At 47.7% G+C, this 15,768-nt stretch overlaps 1 protein-coding gene across 4 annotated transcripts in view; it reads right to left on the bottom strand.

Moving 5' to 3' along the window:
• Positions 1-1,264: 1,264 nt before the first annotated feature.
• Positions 1,265-15,768, bottom strand: part of FGFR1 (fibroblast growth factor receptor 1) — a 122,391-nt gene continuing 107,887 nt past the window's right edge. For all 4 annotated transcript variants that reach the window (XM_066639396.1, XM_066639397.1, XM_066639398.1 and 1 more), the window contains 4 exons: positions 14,122-14,192; positions 11,604-11,741; positions 3,453-3,558; positions 1,265-2,640 (listed from right to left, as the gene is read on the bottom strand). In XM_066639396.1, coding sequence (XP_066495493.1) covers positions 2,464-2,640; positions 3,453-3,558; positions 11,604-11,741; positions 14,122-14,192 — 492 coding nt within the window. In that variant the 3' untranslated portion in view covers positions 1,265-2,463. The remainder of the gene's footprint in view (positions 2,641-3,452; positions 3,559-11,603; positions 11,742-14,121; positions 14,193-15,768) is intronic.

Raw genomic sequence — 15,768 nt, 5'->3', positions numbered from 1 at the left:
TCACTGGCTTGGCCTTGCTTCAGATTTCACTGCAGGCAAACGTTTCTGTGAGTTCTGCAAACATACATCCCAGTTGTTGGCATGCCCTTTTCTTGTGCCAAGGTGGTCAACTGAGCGACTTTCAGTGGGTCCCATGTCCAAAAGGTTATGTGAGATCTTCAACTTTTTTTGTCCCAACAAATGAGACTGGGGAAACCATCACTGATCCCATCCCCACACGGGACCCAATCCACCAACCCCCACCCCTATCGCTGCCCACCTTGCCTACCCTGTTTAAGAACATAAGAAGAGCCCTGCTGGATCAGACCAAAGGGCCATCTAGTCCAGCTTCCCGTATCTCACAGTGGCCCACCAGATGCCTCAGGAAGCACGCAAAACAACAAGAGACCTGCATCCTGGTGCCACTCCCTTGCATCAGGCAGTCACAGATAGGCTAACTCGAAAACCAGGCGGTTGCACATACCCATCAGGGCTTATAACCCGTGATAGACTTTTCTTCTAGAAATCTGTCCAATCCCCTTTTAAAGGCATCTAGGCCAGACACCACATCTGTAGTATTGCGTACAGTTCTAGTTGCCACATCTCAAAAAAGACATAGTGGATCTAGATAAGGTGCAGAATAAGAGCGACCACAATGATTGCTGGGCTGGAGCACCTCCCTTATGAGGAAAGGCTAAAGTGTTTGGGGCTCTTCAGTGTAGAAAAAGACATGCCTGATGGGGGTACATGATTGAGACATACAAAATTATGCAAGGGATGGATACAGCGGAGAGAGGAACACTTTTTTCCATCTCACACAACACCACAACCAGGGGACATCCACTCAAATTGAGTGTTGGGGGAGCTAGAACATACAAAAGAAATGATTTCTTTGCTTAGCATGTCATGAATGTGTGGAACTCCTTCCCCCTACCCCATGTGTCTTCACAACAACCTTGTGAGGTAGCAACCTGAGCAGGGCCGTCCTTAGTTGCCGTGGGGAAGAAGAGCAAGAAGAGGCTGTGTGGGATTCTATCAAGGACTCAGTTTTGATAAGGCAATACTAATTCCGGATTGGATCCAAACCCTCTCCTATATAGGCTTGGAAAGGTTACCGCGACCCCCCCATGAGGATTCAAAACCGCAGTGGGGTCATGACCCACAGGTTGAAGAACACTGTGTTAGATCCCTCAGTGGTTACAGAGGAGGGCCAGAGGTTCTTCTGAAAGAAGGATGTCGTCTAATGCACCCAGGGGAAAAAAATCTTTCCAAAAAGGCAGCTCTGTTACCATCAAATCACTGTTTAATATGACCTCATATAAAACCGAAGCAGCAGCAATTTTTATTTGAAGTACCTAAACTGAAATAAGTTTTTTAGAACATAATTTAAAAATAAAAAATAAAAACAGCAAATGTAGCAAAATATATGATTTGTTGTTTGTTTTTTTTGTAGCAACTGATAAACTACCTACCAGCCACTAGCAACTTTCTACCAAAGTGATATTATCTCTGGTAACAACCATTTTTTTTTCTTTAAAAAGACATGTAAATATATAATTCATATTTATACATTTTGCAGCTATGTACACAAGATTTATTATTTATTATTATTATTTTAATCTGTCGTCTTCGTACTGGTTTCGTCGGCTGCCTCCTTCCAGAATGCAGAGTCAGTGCTGGGCAGGCGGCCTTGATGTTCATATCCGGCGTACCTTGAAGTCGTACCTGGTGATGTCTAAGTTTGGTCAGCAAAGTGAGGAATTTAAAAGTTGTGGAATTAAGAAGCGGTTGTGGGCGTGATTTCCAAACCGGTACTGTAATGAAAACAGACACTCAAACCTGTTGGGTTTGAAAAGGGTGCCTAAAGGCTCTCCTGCCGGCAGTTGGGTTCAGTGTCCTGGTGCCAAGAGCTTTGCATTTTGGCTCTGCTGTTAGCTTATCGAGCTGCAAGGAGTCGGTCTCCTTGGATGTGCAAAGAGCAGGAAAAGCCACTCCTCGGGAATGGGAATGTCATTCTTCCAGAATCTTTTTTCCAGAGAAGCCTGTTGCCTTCTCAGAACCAGCGTCTGGGTCTCATTTTGTTTGTTTAGGCACTGGCCAAAAGGGGAAAAATAACACACACACACAACAACAGACATAGCTCAACTTGGGTCCACGGGAACGATTCAAGCACACGGATTCCCTATAAACACCTCTCCAAGATGTCGAAGGTATCCATAATGGCAGCTTTGAGAACAAGATGGCAGCATGGGTTTGGTTATTGGGAATGAGTCTCTGCGGTTCACTGATACAACAGCTAAACGGTGATTGATGGGTGCCCCAGTGACAGTGGCGCTCCACCACCAGCCCGGCTGGAAGGGAAGTGCACACGCACACACTGTCTCACACGTATGCACACACACCGCGCAATCGCTCATTAACATACACTCACACCCCACTCGTATGCACAGAGGGCTCTGGAAGCGTCCCATGGAAGTCGCGGTGTCAGCGCCTCTTGAGCCCGCCGTTTGCAAGCTGAGACGGGTGCCTGGGAAGGCAAGGCTCGTCGGGAAGGGGGTCATGGGAAAACACAGAGTCCTCTCCTGAAGAGCAGGTTGAGCTGCGAGTGTCAGGAAAGCTGGGCGAATACTGGTCCAGTGGCATGGAGAGGTCCAGGTATTCCTAGAGGGAATAAGCACATCATACAATAGACCTGTCAAGAGCACTGGAGCCAAAGAGAAGGCAGAGGAAATCCCTCACGACATTCCCAACACAAGATCCGCGGACCACAGGGCACCACCATCTTGGATTTCATAAAATCTAATGCGACCCAAGATGACGGCGCCCAAACCTCGTGAGATCTCATGTGATCCAAGATGGTGGCGAGGTCTCAGGGAAAAAAAAGATGATAGCCTTTCATCACTTCCCCACGGACCACTGCGGAAGGCGGAGAATGGATCACCTGCAGCTGTACCTTCCAGTGTATCGCTAAGCATGTCTCCCCCCCCCGCTCCGGACGACAAAATTTAATTTAATTTTTTGTGAGTGGGGGTTGGGGGTAGGAGGTTGCATGTGGTCCATGACAATTACAACTTTTGCTGGGGGGGGGGGAGAGAGAGCTGGAACAAAAATGGCAGAATGGTTGTTGGCCTGAATTCTGCAAGCCTAAAAAAGAGGAGTTTATCTCAGAGCAATGGGAGAGACTTGGAGTTGGATCTCTCAGTGCAAACCTGGCCCTGGAACCTCCTGGTTAGTGGGCGTTTCTGTGCCCCACAGCTCCATGCTGGAAAGCTGCCATAACAGGTACTGCAAACAGCAGTCCTCTCGGAGGTGAGAGGCTAGTTTTGAACTAAGAATGATCCTGGTAATGGGAGCTTTGAACCTCAAAAAAGTGCTCTCTGCAGCCTACAGGCACACTGAATGAACTCCCCCCTCTCCAATCCCAGGTTTACACCTGGGGGAATTCAACGTCTTTGGGAGAAGCTGTTGCTTACCTGGTTGGAGGTCATGGCCACAATCCTATCTAAGTCTTCTACCAGCTGCTTAAAGGTGGGTCTCTGTGAGGGAACGGCATGCCAGCAATCTCGCATCATCATGTACCTGGAAGAAGAGGACAATAATGGAATGCCTGGCCAGTTGGATTGGACCAGTGAGATCAGAAACAGCAGCAGCAAATGTATTGGCAACCTTCAGTCTCGAAAGACTATGGTATCGCGCTCTGAAAGGTGGTTCTGGCACAGCGTCTAGTGTGGCTGAAAAGGCCAATCCGGGAGTGACAATCCCTTCCACACCGGGAGCAAGCTAAAAATCCTCAGTGACAAGACCATATATAGTGGGCCCTCAGTATCCACTCTGTTGCAAGACCCCCCACGGATACGAGTTTCGCTGATAGTTAAATCTGTGGAGAGGCCTTGCCGTTAAAAACTGGAAGTGCCTTTCAGAAGGCTCTGGGAGGTCTTCTAAGGTATGGGGGGGGGCAGCATGCAGTCTCCCCACGCCTCAGAAGGTCTGCTGGACTCTTCTGGAAGGCAGTTCCGTCTGTGTCCAGAGGTTCTCTGAAGCCCTTCAGCTGTGGGGCAAGCACCTGCGGTTAGTTAAATTTGTGGGTGGATAAGGAGGGCCCACTGTATTGCTGGATGGTGTAGACTGTGGGGTTCTAGGTTCACACCAAGGTTTGCATAGCACTTTGTCAGCTTCTGCTGCTGAATAGCTCTCTAGTAGTGATAGGAAGCTTGGTATGGTGACAATGGTAGGCTTAGCATGGAGGGCAGAGCTATAGAGTGTGCTTTCCACATGCTAGAAAAAGTCCTCCTATCCATCCTGGGCCTCTTACTGGTGTTTGGCATATTGCATCTGGCCTCCCAACCCAGAAGTAACTGACAATTAACTACAATCAATGTTGATGTAACTACATCAACAATAACTTCAGGTGGTACTTCCAATAGGTGGACCATGCAAAGTGGTATGGTGTGGGACAAATGTTGAGAAACACTGCTCTAGACTAGACTAGATAGTCTACTCCTAATAGCTCCAGCTCACACTTTTAGATGAGCAAATCCCATTTATTTTTTAAACAAACATGTTTCTAGTCCTCTATGTGGCAAAGAAGCAAATAAGGAAACTAAGATTTCCTTGTGCAGGAGGAAGGAAATCTTAGAAGGATACAGCCATAAGAATGCCGGAAAGTTCCAAGATGGCGGGATTGTGCCCCCATATCTGTGCCAAAGCATTCCTGTTGGCTCCAGAGAAGAATTTTGTCCATATTTGAAGTTTTTGATACAGTTTAAAAGAAAGCAGCTGAACATAAACACCCTCAATTTGTTAAACACTGGTTGCTTTTGTGAATAGAAGTCAAAACACCCACAGGACATTATCATCAGTCAAGATTTCGTAAGAAGTTAAAGGGAGGTACAAGTTCTGCGATCAACATTTACATTAATCAATTGGCGTGTGTGATTGATAGCGATCTATTATAAAACACACTGCTGTACTGATGAGGATACTGATGAGATACTGTTGCAGATCTCTTGACTAAGGTATGCAACTTGTCCCTCAAAACGGCCACGGTGCCAGAAGATTGGAGGATAGCAAATGTCACGCCTATTTTTAAAAAGGGAAAGAGGGGGGACCCGGGAAACTATAGGCCGGTCAGCCTAACATCCATACCGGGTAAGATGGTGGAATGCCTCATCAAAGATAGGATCTCAAAACACATAGATGAACAGGCCTTGCCTCACGAACCTTATAGAATTCTTTGAAAAGGTCAACAGGCATGTGGATGTGGGAGAACCTGTGGACATTATATATCTGGACTTTCAGAAGGCGTTTGACACGGTCCCTCACCAAAGGCTACTGAAAAAACTCCACAGTCAGGGAATTAGAGGACAGGTCCTCTCATGGATTGAGAACTGGTTGGAGGCCAGGAAGCAGAGAGTGGGTGTCAATGGGCAATTTTCACAATGGAGAGAGGTGAAAAGCGGTGTGCCCCAAGGATCTGTCCTGGGACCGGTGCTTTTCAACCTCTTCATAAATGACCTGGAGACAGGGTTGAGCAGTGAAGTGGCTAAGTTTGCAGACGACACCAAACTTTTCTGAGTGGTGAAGACCATAAGTGATTGTGAGGAGCTCCAGAAGGATCTCTCCAAACTGGCAGAATGGGCAGCAAAATGGCAGATGCGCTTCAATGTCAGTAAGTGTAAAGTCATGCACATTGGGACAAAAAATCAAAACTTTAGATATAGGCTGATGGGTTCTGAGCTGTCTGTGACAGATCAGGAGAGAGATCTTGGGGTGGTGGTGGACAGGTCGATGAAAGTGTCGACCCAATGTGCGGCGGCAGTGAAGAAGGCCAATTCTATGCTTGGGATCATTAGAAAGGGTCTTGAGAAAAAAACGGCTAGTATTATAATGCCGTTGTACAAATCGATGGTAAGGCCACACCTGGAGTATTGTGTCCAGTTCTGGTCGCCGCATCTCAAAAAAGACATAGTGGAAATGGAAAAGGTGCAAAAAAGAGCGACTAAGATGATTACGGGGCTGGGGCACCTTCCTTATGAGGAAAGGCTACGGCGTTTGGGCCTCTTCAGCCTAGAAAAGAGACGCTTGAGGGGGGACATGATTGAGACATACAAAATTATGCAGGGGATGGACAGAGTGGATAGGGAGATGCTCTTTACACTCTCACATAATACCAGAACCAGGAGACATCCACTAAAATTGAGTGTTGGGCGGGTTAGGACAGACAAAAGAAAATATTTCTTTACTCAGCATGTGGTCGGTCTGTGGAACTCCTTGCCACAGGATGTGGTGCTGGCGTCTAGCCTAGATGCCTTTAAAAGGGGATTGGACAAGTTTCTGGAGGAAAAATCCATTATGGGGTACAAGCCATGAGGTGTATGCGCAACCTCCTGATTTTAGAAATGGGTTATGTCAGAATGCCAGATGCAGGGGAGGGCACCAGGATGAGGTCTCTTGTTATCTGTTGTGCTCCCTGGGGCATTTGGTGGGCCGCTGTGAGATACAGGAAGCTGGACTAGATGGGCCTATGGCCTGATCCAGTGGGGCTGTTCTTATGTTCTTATGAGGCCTTGACTTTCTAGGGTCCTAGGCTTGGCCTTATGCCACCTGCCTATCCAGAGGCATAGCTAGGTCATTTGACACCCGAGGCCCATACATTTTTGTTACCCCATATGACAATTAATTAATTATTAATAATGATTAATAATTATTAATTATATAGTTTAATTAAGTCACTTTTTATACCACCCTTCCTCTAAGCAGCTCAGGGTGGTGTACATGGTTCCTCCCCTTATTTTGTCCTCACAACAACCCTGTGGGGTGGGTGAGACAGAGATAGTAATCGTCATGACATGGAATGAATAATAATAATAGCCAGAAAAATAAATGCAGTGAATATTTCCCCACAAGCAATGGATGAAATTCTGCATCAAACGGTATATATAACTTGATGGTATTATTCCTAAAAGCCACGATATCCAGAATTTTGGTCACTAGGATGTCACCCCCCCCCTCCCCGGATGTCTCATTGGCCTGTTTTGAGTTAAGGCAGTGGTTCTCAAATTTTTAACACTGGGATCCACTTTTTAGAATGACAATCTGTCCAGGAACCACTGGAAGTGATGCCATGGCTGGAAGTGACATCATCAAGCAAAATAAAATAATCATAAATAATTAAATTAAAGAAAAACAGATAAATAAGGGGAAGACAGCCCTGTTTCACCAAGTGAATTTTGTCTGTAGCCTGCCTGCAATAACACCCCCCCCCCCCCACACACACAGATAAAGCAGTGAGATTTTCAGTCCTCCCCAGTGCCCACCTTACCAGCTCAAGCCTCTGGTTTATTCTTTGTGGGGGCTCCCTTCTAGAGCATTTGTTGAGCTCCACTTTCATTAGATGGGGACCATGCAGCTAGCCTTGCATTCCTCTTTGTCTGACTTGACCAGGAGCCAAGGCACATTTGCTTACTCGCGAGTAAACACGACCATGTGGCTTACTTTTGCTTTCCATAGGGCTCAATACATTCATTGGCTTGGAGTGAGGGACTTCCTTCTTGGGTGTTTTTTGGGGGCTGCTTTCATTGGATCGGACCCATTCTGGTGTCTATGGATTCCTCTCAGCCTGCCCTTTCCGATGAACTATGGCAAGTTCACCTACTCGCAAGTAAACACGCGATATGGCGGTTTCATTTTGCATAGGGTTCAATGCATTTTTTTTGTTTCTGGTTTTTTGGCCATAACGTTTGATGGAAAGGGGATATTTCAATCCGGTTTTTTGCACTGCATTCCACTGGAAATTCCACATCCAACAGTATATAGCATGATGGGGTTATTCCAAACCTCTGCGATGTTGGGGCATTTGTGGTGTTACACCCTCCCAAGGGTGGTACCCGGGGAGGACCACTCCCGCACCCCGCTAGCTACGCCACTGTGTCTATCTAGTTCAGTATTGTCAGTGGATCTCCAGGGTTTTAGGTGGAAGTCTCTCTTTGCCCCACCTAGTAGGGCATTCTGCATGTAAAAGGTGTGCTGTACCACTGAGGGACAGCCCCTTCCTCAAAAAAGTATGGATGGGTATGTGTGCGTGTGGAGGGGAAAGGGAAAAACAAAATTATTTTGGGGATGGACAGAGTGGATAGAGGGAAGTTTTTTTTCCTTCTCACACAACACCAGAACCAGGGCACATCCACTAAAACTGAGTGTCGGCAGAAGAGACAAAAGAAAATATATCTTTACTCAGTATACAAATTAATCCATGGAACTCCTTGCCACAAAACGAGGTGACGCCATCTGGCCTTTAAAAGGGGACAGGACAAATTGATGGAGAAAAGTCCATAACTGTGTGCGTTACAAGCCATGAGAAGCAGGCCACCTCAGAATGCCAGGTTCGAGGGAGTGGCACCAGGAGGCAGGTATCTTGTTGTCAGTGCCCCCGAGGCACTGTGAGATGCAGGAAGCTGAACTGGATGGGCCTTTGGCCTGATCCAGCAGGGCTCTTCTTATGTGCAACTCCAAAAATGTGTTTTTTTCCCAGGCCTGCCCTGATGCTAGTGGGTTGCTATTCAAGCGAGTCATTTTAGGGCTGAACTTCAACCCCTCCCTTCAAGAGGGTGGGGGAGCCTCCCGTGATAACCGCCCCTAGCAGAAATGCCTAGGATAACGTGGGAAGGGACCCTGGCTTTTTCTGAGACAAAAGGCTGGACCAGCCCCAGATGACGCAGCCTTACTCTGGGTCAATCTGGGATACTCTCCTGCTGAGAAAAACAAAAATACAAGGAGAGGAAGTCTTGTTTTATTATCACGCACGGCTTTCAGCAGGGCTGGGAAAATAACACTGAACTCCTGCCAGTGCCCATGACATGCATCTGCCAGCCAGCGGGGGTCCTCTTATGTCGTGCCGGGCCGCTGAGCCTGATGGGGGCTTGTCAGCAGGGGCTCCCTCGCAAACTTGGCCACGAAAATCATCTCTAGGGAACTGGTGTTAAGGATGAGCTGACCTTGGGATTCAGGGCAGCACCTGGATAGCCACTCAGTGCCATGGCACTCCTCTTTCCTGAACCTTAACACCTTATAAGTTAATCTACTGAGACCAGGATCCAAGGGCCAACATTGCGGGACGCAAGAGGAGAGGGTTGTTTCCATTGTAGCCTCAAAGCCATGGAGTGATCCCTTGGAGGAGGTTTTTGGCACAATCCTAAACCTTCACAGTGCCGGTGAGGGTGCCACAAAGCACCATAGAGTGTTCCACGACACCTGATGAATAAGGAGTGCCGGCGGGAAGGCCTGTGCTGTCCTGCCGGCACTGGATCCAAAAGGAGTGCCTGGCAGAGCAGGTAAGTTCCTGCCAAGTAGCACAGGGGCTGGGCGAGGGCAGAACGCAAATGGAGTGAAAGTATACTGGGGCAGGGGATGGATCAGGCCCAGAGTGGGCAGGATCTGTGGCAGCAACGCATGCCGGAACCAATTTCCCCTCCTGGGCTTGAAAGACCAACACAAATTTTCTTGGACCTGCAGCAAAGATTTTGCTGTTGCTGATTTGAGTAGTCCTTTTGCACCGACTGGGGCTTTACCCAGGGTAAGGGGAAAATGTACCCTTACCCCAAGGAAACCTCCAGCCTGTTCCTTTCCAGCACTGGATACAGCATGGGACGAGTGGCCCCACTGCTCCAGGTTGGTTAGGACTGGGCTGGCTGTCTAAAGATATATCTCCTGGTCCGGGGAGAGGGGGCGGGAATGGGTGGGAGGGCTTGAAAAAACTCATTTGGTTCAGCAGTTTCCAAAGCTGTAGTGATCTGCTTTTTTTGGGGGGGGGGGTGTCAAACTCGTTTCATACAGAGGACCGAAGTTAGCATTCAGGGCTCCTGCTGAGGGCCGGAAGTGATGTCATTAAGCAGAAAGTGACATCATTAAGCAGCTAATGGCCAGAAGCCAGACCTTGTTCTCATATAGAAACTCATTAACTGCAAATGACAGAAGAGAAAATATGCAAATCTTGATCATATTTCAAGATTTGGGAAAGCCCAATTTTCATGTGGCTGCCATTTCAGCGGTAACACCTCAGCAGCGGAGAGCCTGAGGGCCGGATAAAAAAGCTTCTGGGGGGCGCATCCGGCCCCCGGGACTTATGTCTGACACCCCTGACGTAGGGCTTTAACCTGAAATGTTAGTATCTCCTTCTAGCAGTATATTAATTTGATTTAATAAAGGCATGTTCGTTTTAGAAAACTCCTGCTGTGTACAATACATAATCACTCAACCCATCCCATCACAACATCCTTGAAACCATGTGCAAGGGAGGACGGGAAGGCCCACTGGTGTAGCTAGAGGGGGGGGCGGAGCACTAAGTTTTACAGGAAACCTCACCACGGAGTGCAACAGGCCCCTCCCCTTGGGAGCTATTCCTCTCCTTTTAGCCTCACCGCAGCATGCAAGCGGCTCCTCCCCTCCCCTTTGGAGCCATTGGGGGGGGAGTAAAATGGCTCCCAAGGGGATGGGGAGGGGCCTGTTGCACTCCTCGGTGAGGCTCCCTGCAAAACCTAGTGCCCCCCCTTAGCCAAGCCAGCTACAATAGGGACAGAGGTGCACAAGAGAGAAGTGGGTACAAATTAGAAATTCTCACAGCACACGGCTGAAACAGAAGCAGACGGGCAACTTCCAATAATAATAATAATAATAATAATAATAATAATAATAATAATAATAATAATAATAATAATAATACAGGTATTTATATACTGCCTTTCTTGGTCGTCAGATTTCTCCTCAGACTTTATTCAAGGCGGTTTACATAGGCAGGCTATTTAAATCCCCGTAGGGATTTTTACAAATTGAAAGAAGGTTCTATCTTTCAAGAACCACAACATTTCAGATGTTTCTTTCTGATCTGGTTTCACATTCTGGCCTCCATCCTCCCACGCTCAGAGCAGATGGAATAACTCGGCTCAGCTTGTCAGCTGCTTCAAGGTCGCACGGTGCCGGTGGCCTCGAACCGGCGACCTTGTGGATGTTATCTTCAGGCAAATGGAGGCTCTAACCTCTAAACCAGACTTCCAAGTTCCTAATGAAGTCACATCAGAGGTAGATCTCTAGGATTTATGCTCCCACAGAGTTCACAAGACCCCAGCAGAGAAGAATTCTGGTTAAACTTTTCAAAAGGTGCAGCAGGACACTGGGAATACCCTGGCAGTGTGCTCAGGGCCGTGGCATAGCCAGGCAAGGACTTCTGAGCCCACAAGGGGTTAAAGGCTACAGGCATTGCAACTTGCTTGTCAAATCTCCCAGCATTCTATGCTTTCAGCATGTTAAAGAGGAGCCACAAATGGGCTCAAGTGCCCCATCTCCTTTCCTTGCAAGACTGCCCCAATGTGAAAAGCCAGTAAGCATAGCTACCGAGGAGTGGCGTGGTAAGTATTGCAGGTGCTGCAATGCACCATGTAACTGGTCCTTCCCATAAGCATTGGAGCCATTCTGGATGTTGCCGTTGCTATCCAGAATAGCTCCAACGGCAAGTGGGAGGGGCCAGATACAGGGTGCATTGTGGGGCCTGCAACACTTACCATGTTGCCCCACCTGTAGCGAGGCTACTGGCTGCCCCTCTTTCCCTGCAGAAACTTGGACTCAACACTCACAGTTCGTTGGTGCAATTGCTGGGCTTGTCCATTCGATGCCCTTCTTTCAGCAGCTTGAACAGCTCTTCTACTGGGACTCCGGGGTACGGTGAGCCACCCAGCGTGAAGATCTCCCACAGCAGGACGCCGAAGGACCACCTGACAAGGGCACAGACACACTGCGTGTTAAAAAGTGAGAGCTGCTTTCCTCTACTCCCCACCCGGAAAGAGGAAGCTGGTGTAGGGGCCTTTGGCCTGATATTTTCAAGAAGACATCCACTAAAATTAACAGGCAAGAGAGTTAGAATAGACAAAAGGAAAAGGAACAAAGGAAATATTTCTTGACCCTTTGATCTGTGGGACTCCTTGCCACAGGATGTGGTGATGGCATCTGGCCTAAAAATGCCTTGAAATGCGGATTGGACAAATTTATGGAGGAAAAGTTCATCAGAGGTTACGAGTTTTGATGACTGCATGCAACCTCCAATTTTTAGAAGCACCCTCTCTCTGAATACCAGGTGCGAGGGAGAAGCAACAGGATGCAAGTCTCTTGTTGTCTTGGGTACTCCCTGAGGTATCTGGTGGGCCACTGTGAGATACAGGAAGCTGGACTGGTTGGGCCCTTGGCCTGATCAAGCGGGGCTCTTCTTATGTTCTTAAGAGCATAAGGGTGGTGGCAGGGAGGAAGAGAACAAGCCTGGAATCACCTCTGAGTTCTCCCTTCTGCCACTCCATCTCAGAAGAACTAATGTGTCCTCAACGTGTGAGAGGCTGTGTGTGTTCTGTTTAGTTTCTGAGGTTTGAGGTGGTTTTTTTGTTTGTTTTTTCAGATTGATATTTTTAAAATTTTGTTTTCCTCTCCCCCTCCCCCAAATGGGCTATTTCTTTTTCAATTTTAATATTTAAAATGGGACGGTTGCACTGCAGGGCCACTTGGGAGGGGGGTGTGTCGCAAAAAGTGGGTATAACATTTTGGGCTCTTTCCTGGGAGTAAACCACATTGACCACCACGGAATTTTATTCTGAGTAGACATGCACAGGACGGCACTCAGGATGGAAACCTGGCAGCAGTCTTCAGAAAAGCAAACCATATCACCAGATAATACAGACCGAAAAGGCTGTGGCTGTTTATTGTAATTAGCATTTCATTAAGCTAAGATGAATCACATCTGGACTATTTCACTTTTGGGAATAGTACCCCCCACGTATCTGCCTTAATTGGAGATGCCAGGAGGCTTAAGGGGCTGCTGTCTGCACACAAATTGGGAGGGCAGGGGGTGGCGGTAGCAGCAGTTTTAGGACGGAGGAGGTGGCTGAAATCAGACCAGGAGGACCACAAGCAGGTTACGCTCCAAGAGGGAGATATAAATATAACGAGACACCAATTGTGGGCTGAGAGAACAGTTGGTATCTTGGAGCTCAGCTGTTACAACGATGGCAGCAAAGGCCTTGCAGATGACAAGCTGGTGTAGGCAGGGGGCAGAGGGGGTGGAACGCTCTTCCGCAACTCGCTGGCTCCTTCCCAAACGGCATATTTAGAGATGACAAATATATGACACACACAAATATTTACATGCTGCTTTTCAACCAAAGTTCACAGAGTGGTTTCAGTGGTTCAATGAATAAATACAGTGGACCCGTAATATCCGCTGGGTCTGGCATCTGGTCTGGATTTGACTTTTCACAGATGCCAGCAGATACCAGGGTCCTCACTGAAAGCGGTTTAAAAAAAAAAAAAATAACAGTGCCCCAAACCGTCACAACGCATTCTGGGGCAAGGCTGGGAGGAGAGAGGAACCTTCACGCGGCCTGGATGTGGGTCCGTTAGAGCGCAATTCTAAGCACTCGTTGGGCCAGCAAAGTTTCCCCTTGCCCCTGGGCTGAGCCACAGTTGGCCCCAAACTTGCATTGGATACAGCGCAGGCCTATTGGCCTCCAGAGCAAGTTAGGATTGCGCTGCTCATCCCAGAAAAGAACTCTAAAGGCTGGGAAACCATGTGGTTTCGGTTTGGGAGCGCTTTAAAAAAAACAAAAAACTGCTTTCATTGTGGAGGATTTCAGTATCCATGGGAGGTTCTGGAACAGAACCCTTGTGGATACCGAGGGTCTATCTGTACATGGCTCCTTGTTCCAAAAGGGTTTGCAGGTTTAAAAATATATAGAAGAAACCCCAGTAACAGCCACCAGGGGAGATGCTATGGGGAGGTGAAGGGGGACAGCTTCCCTCTTCTTCCTCAATATAAGAGAACCACCACTCTAATAAAGGTGGCTCTGCAATTAGTTTGCAGATAGACTGCTATGAAGGTTGAGCAGTGGAGCCATAGCTCAAAGCCATAGCCCAGAGCACATGCTTGACACCCACAAGGCCTCAGGTTCCATCCCTGGCAATCTTCTATTGTGGAAAAGGAGCTGCTCAGGAAACAAGACTGGGGACGGCCTTGAAAAGCTGCTACTCATCAGGTTCAGCACTGCGAGGCAGGCAGATTGGCAGCCAGACTCTGTTAAGGCAGCATCATTTTAAAAGTTGGAGGATACTCACACGTCGCTTTGATGGGTGTATATCCTGTCGAACAAGGCCTCGGGGGCCATCCACTTGACCGGCAAGCGACCCTGGAAGGCAGAAAAGGCCACTGCGTCAATCCAAAGCCCCAAGAAAAGTCAACAAGCAGAGAGTGGGTGTCAATGGGCAATTTTCACAATGGAGAGAGGTGAAAAGCGGTGTGCCCCAAGGATCTGTCCTGGGACCGGTGCGTTTCAACCTCTTCATAAATGACCTGGAGACAGGGTTGAGCAGTGAAGTGGCTAAGTTTGCAGACGACACCAAACTTTTCCGAGTGGTGAAGACCAGAAGTGATTGTGAGGAGCTCCAGAAGGATCTCTCCAGACTGGCAGAATGGGCAGCAAAATGGCAGATGCGCTTCAATGTCAGTAAGTGTAAAGTCATGCACATTGGGGCAAAAAACCAAAACTTTAGATATAGGCTGATGGGTTCTGAGCTGTCTGTGACAGATCAGGAGAGAGATCTTGGGGTGGTGGTGGACAGGTCGATGAAAGTGTCGACCCAATGTGTGGCGGCAGTGAAGAAGGCCAATTCTATGCTTGGGATCATTAGGAAGGGTATTGAGAACAAAACGGCTAATATTATAATGCCGTTGTATAAATCTATGGTAAGGCCACACCTGGAGTATTGTGTCCAGTTCTGGTCGCCACATCTCAAAAAGGACATAGTAGAAATGGAAAAGGTGCAAAAGAGAGCGACTAAGATGATTACGGGGCTGGGGCACCTTCCTTATGAGGAAAGGCTACGGCGTTTGGGCCTCTTCAGCCTAGAAAAGAGATGCCTGAGGGGGGACATGATTGAGACATACAAAATTATGCAGGGACTGGACAGAGTGGATAGGGAGATGCTCTTTACACTCTCACATAATACCAGAACCAGGGGACATCCACTAAAATTGAGTGTTGGGAGGGTTAGGACAGACAAAAGAAAATATTTCTTTACTCAGCGTGTGGTCGGTCTGTGGAACTCCTTGCCACAGGATGTGGTACTGGCGTCTAGCCTAGGCGCCTTTAAAAGGGGATTGGACAAGTTTCTGGAGGAAAAATCCATTAGGGGGTACAAGCCATGATGTGTATGCGCAACCTCCTGATTTTAGAAATGGGTTATGTCAGAATACCAGATGCAAGGGAGGGCACCAGGATGAGGTCTCTTGTTATCTGGTGTGCTCCCTGGGGCATTTGGTGGGCCGCTGTGAGATACAGGAAGCTAGACTAGATGAGCCTATGGCCTGATCCAGTGGGGCTGTTCTTATGTTCTAACAATAATGCAAAAATAAGGGAGTGAGAGTGGGTGACACAAGGCAGGAACCTCGAGTCACTGGAATTCTGCAGTGATCCACTTTAGCAGACAACCTGAACTGGATCAAAATGCAGTGATACACAGAGTCTGACTCAGTGATACACGGATCGTTTTCTTTTAGAGACTGGAGAGGTGAGATTTCAGTATTTTTTTGAATACATATATTTTCAAATTCAGATTTTTTTGAATAGACACCGCAGGGAACTTTCAACTTTCCCCTTGAAATATGTGGTTTGGCTTACTTGTTCGAGTCGCCTGGAATTGTCTAGTCTGCAAGGTAACTTTTCTACAGTGAGAATGACAATCAGAATACATCCTAACAAAGTA

This window comes from Tiliqua scincoides, chromosome 11 (assembly GCF_035046505.1).
Source record: "Tiliqua scincoides isolate rTilSci1 chromosome 11, rTilSci1.hap2, whole genome shotgun sequence".
NCBI lineage: Eukaryota > Metazoa > Chordata > Lepidosauria > Squamata > Scincidae > Tiliqua > Tiliqua scincoides.
The sequence above is the reverse complement of the archived record's forward strand: the minus strand, read 5'-3'. Positions and strand labels throughout refer to the sequence as shown.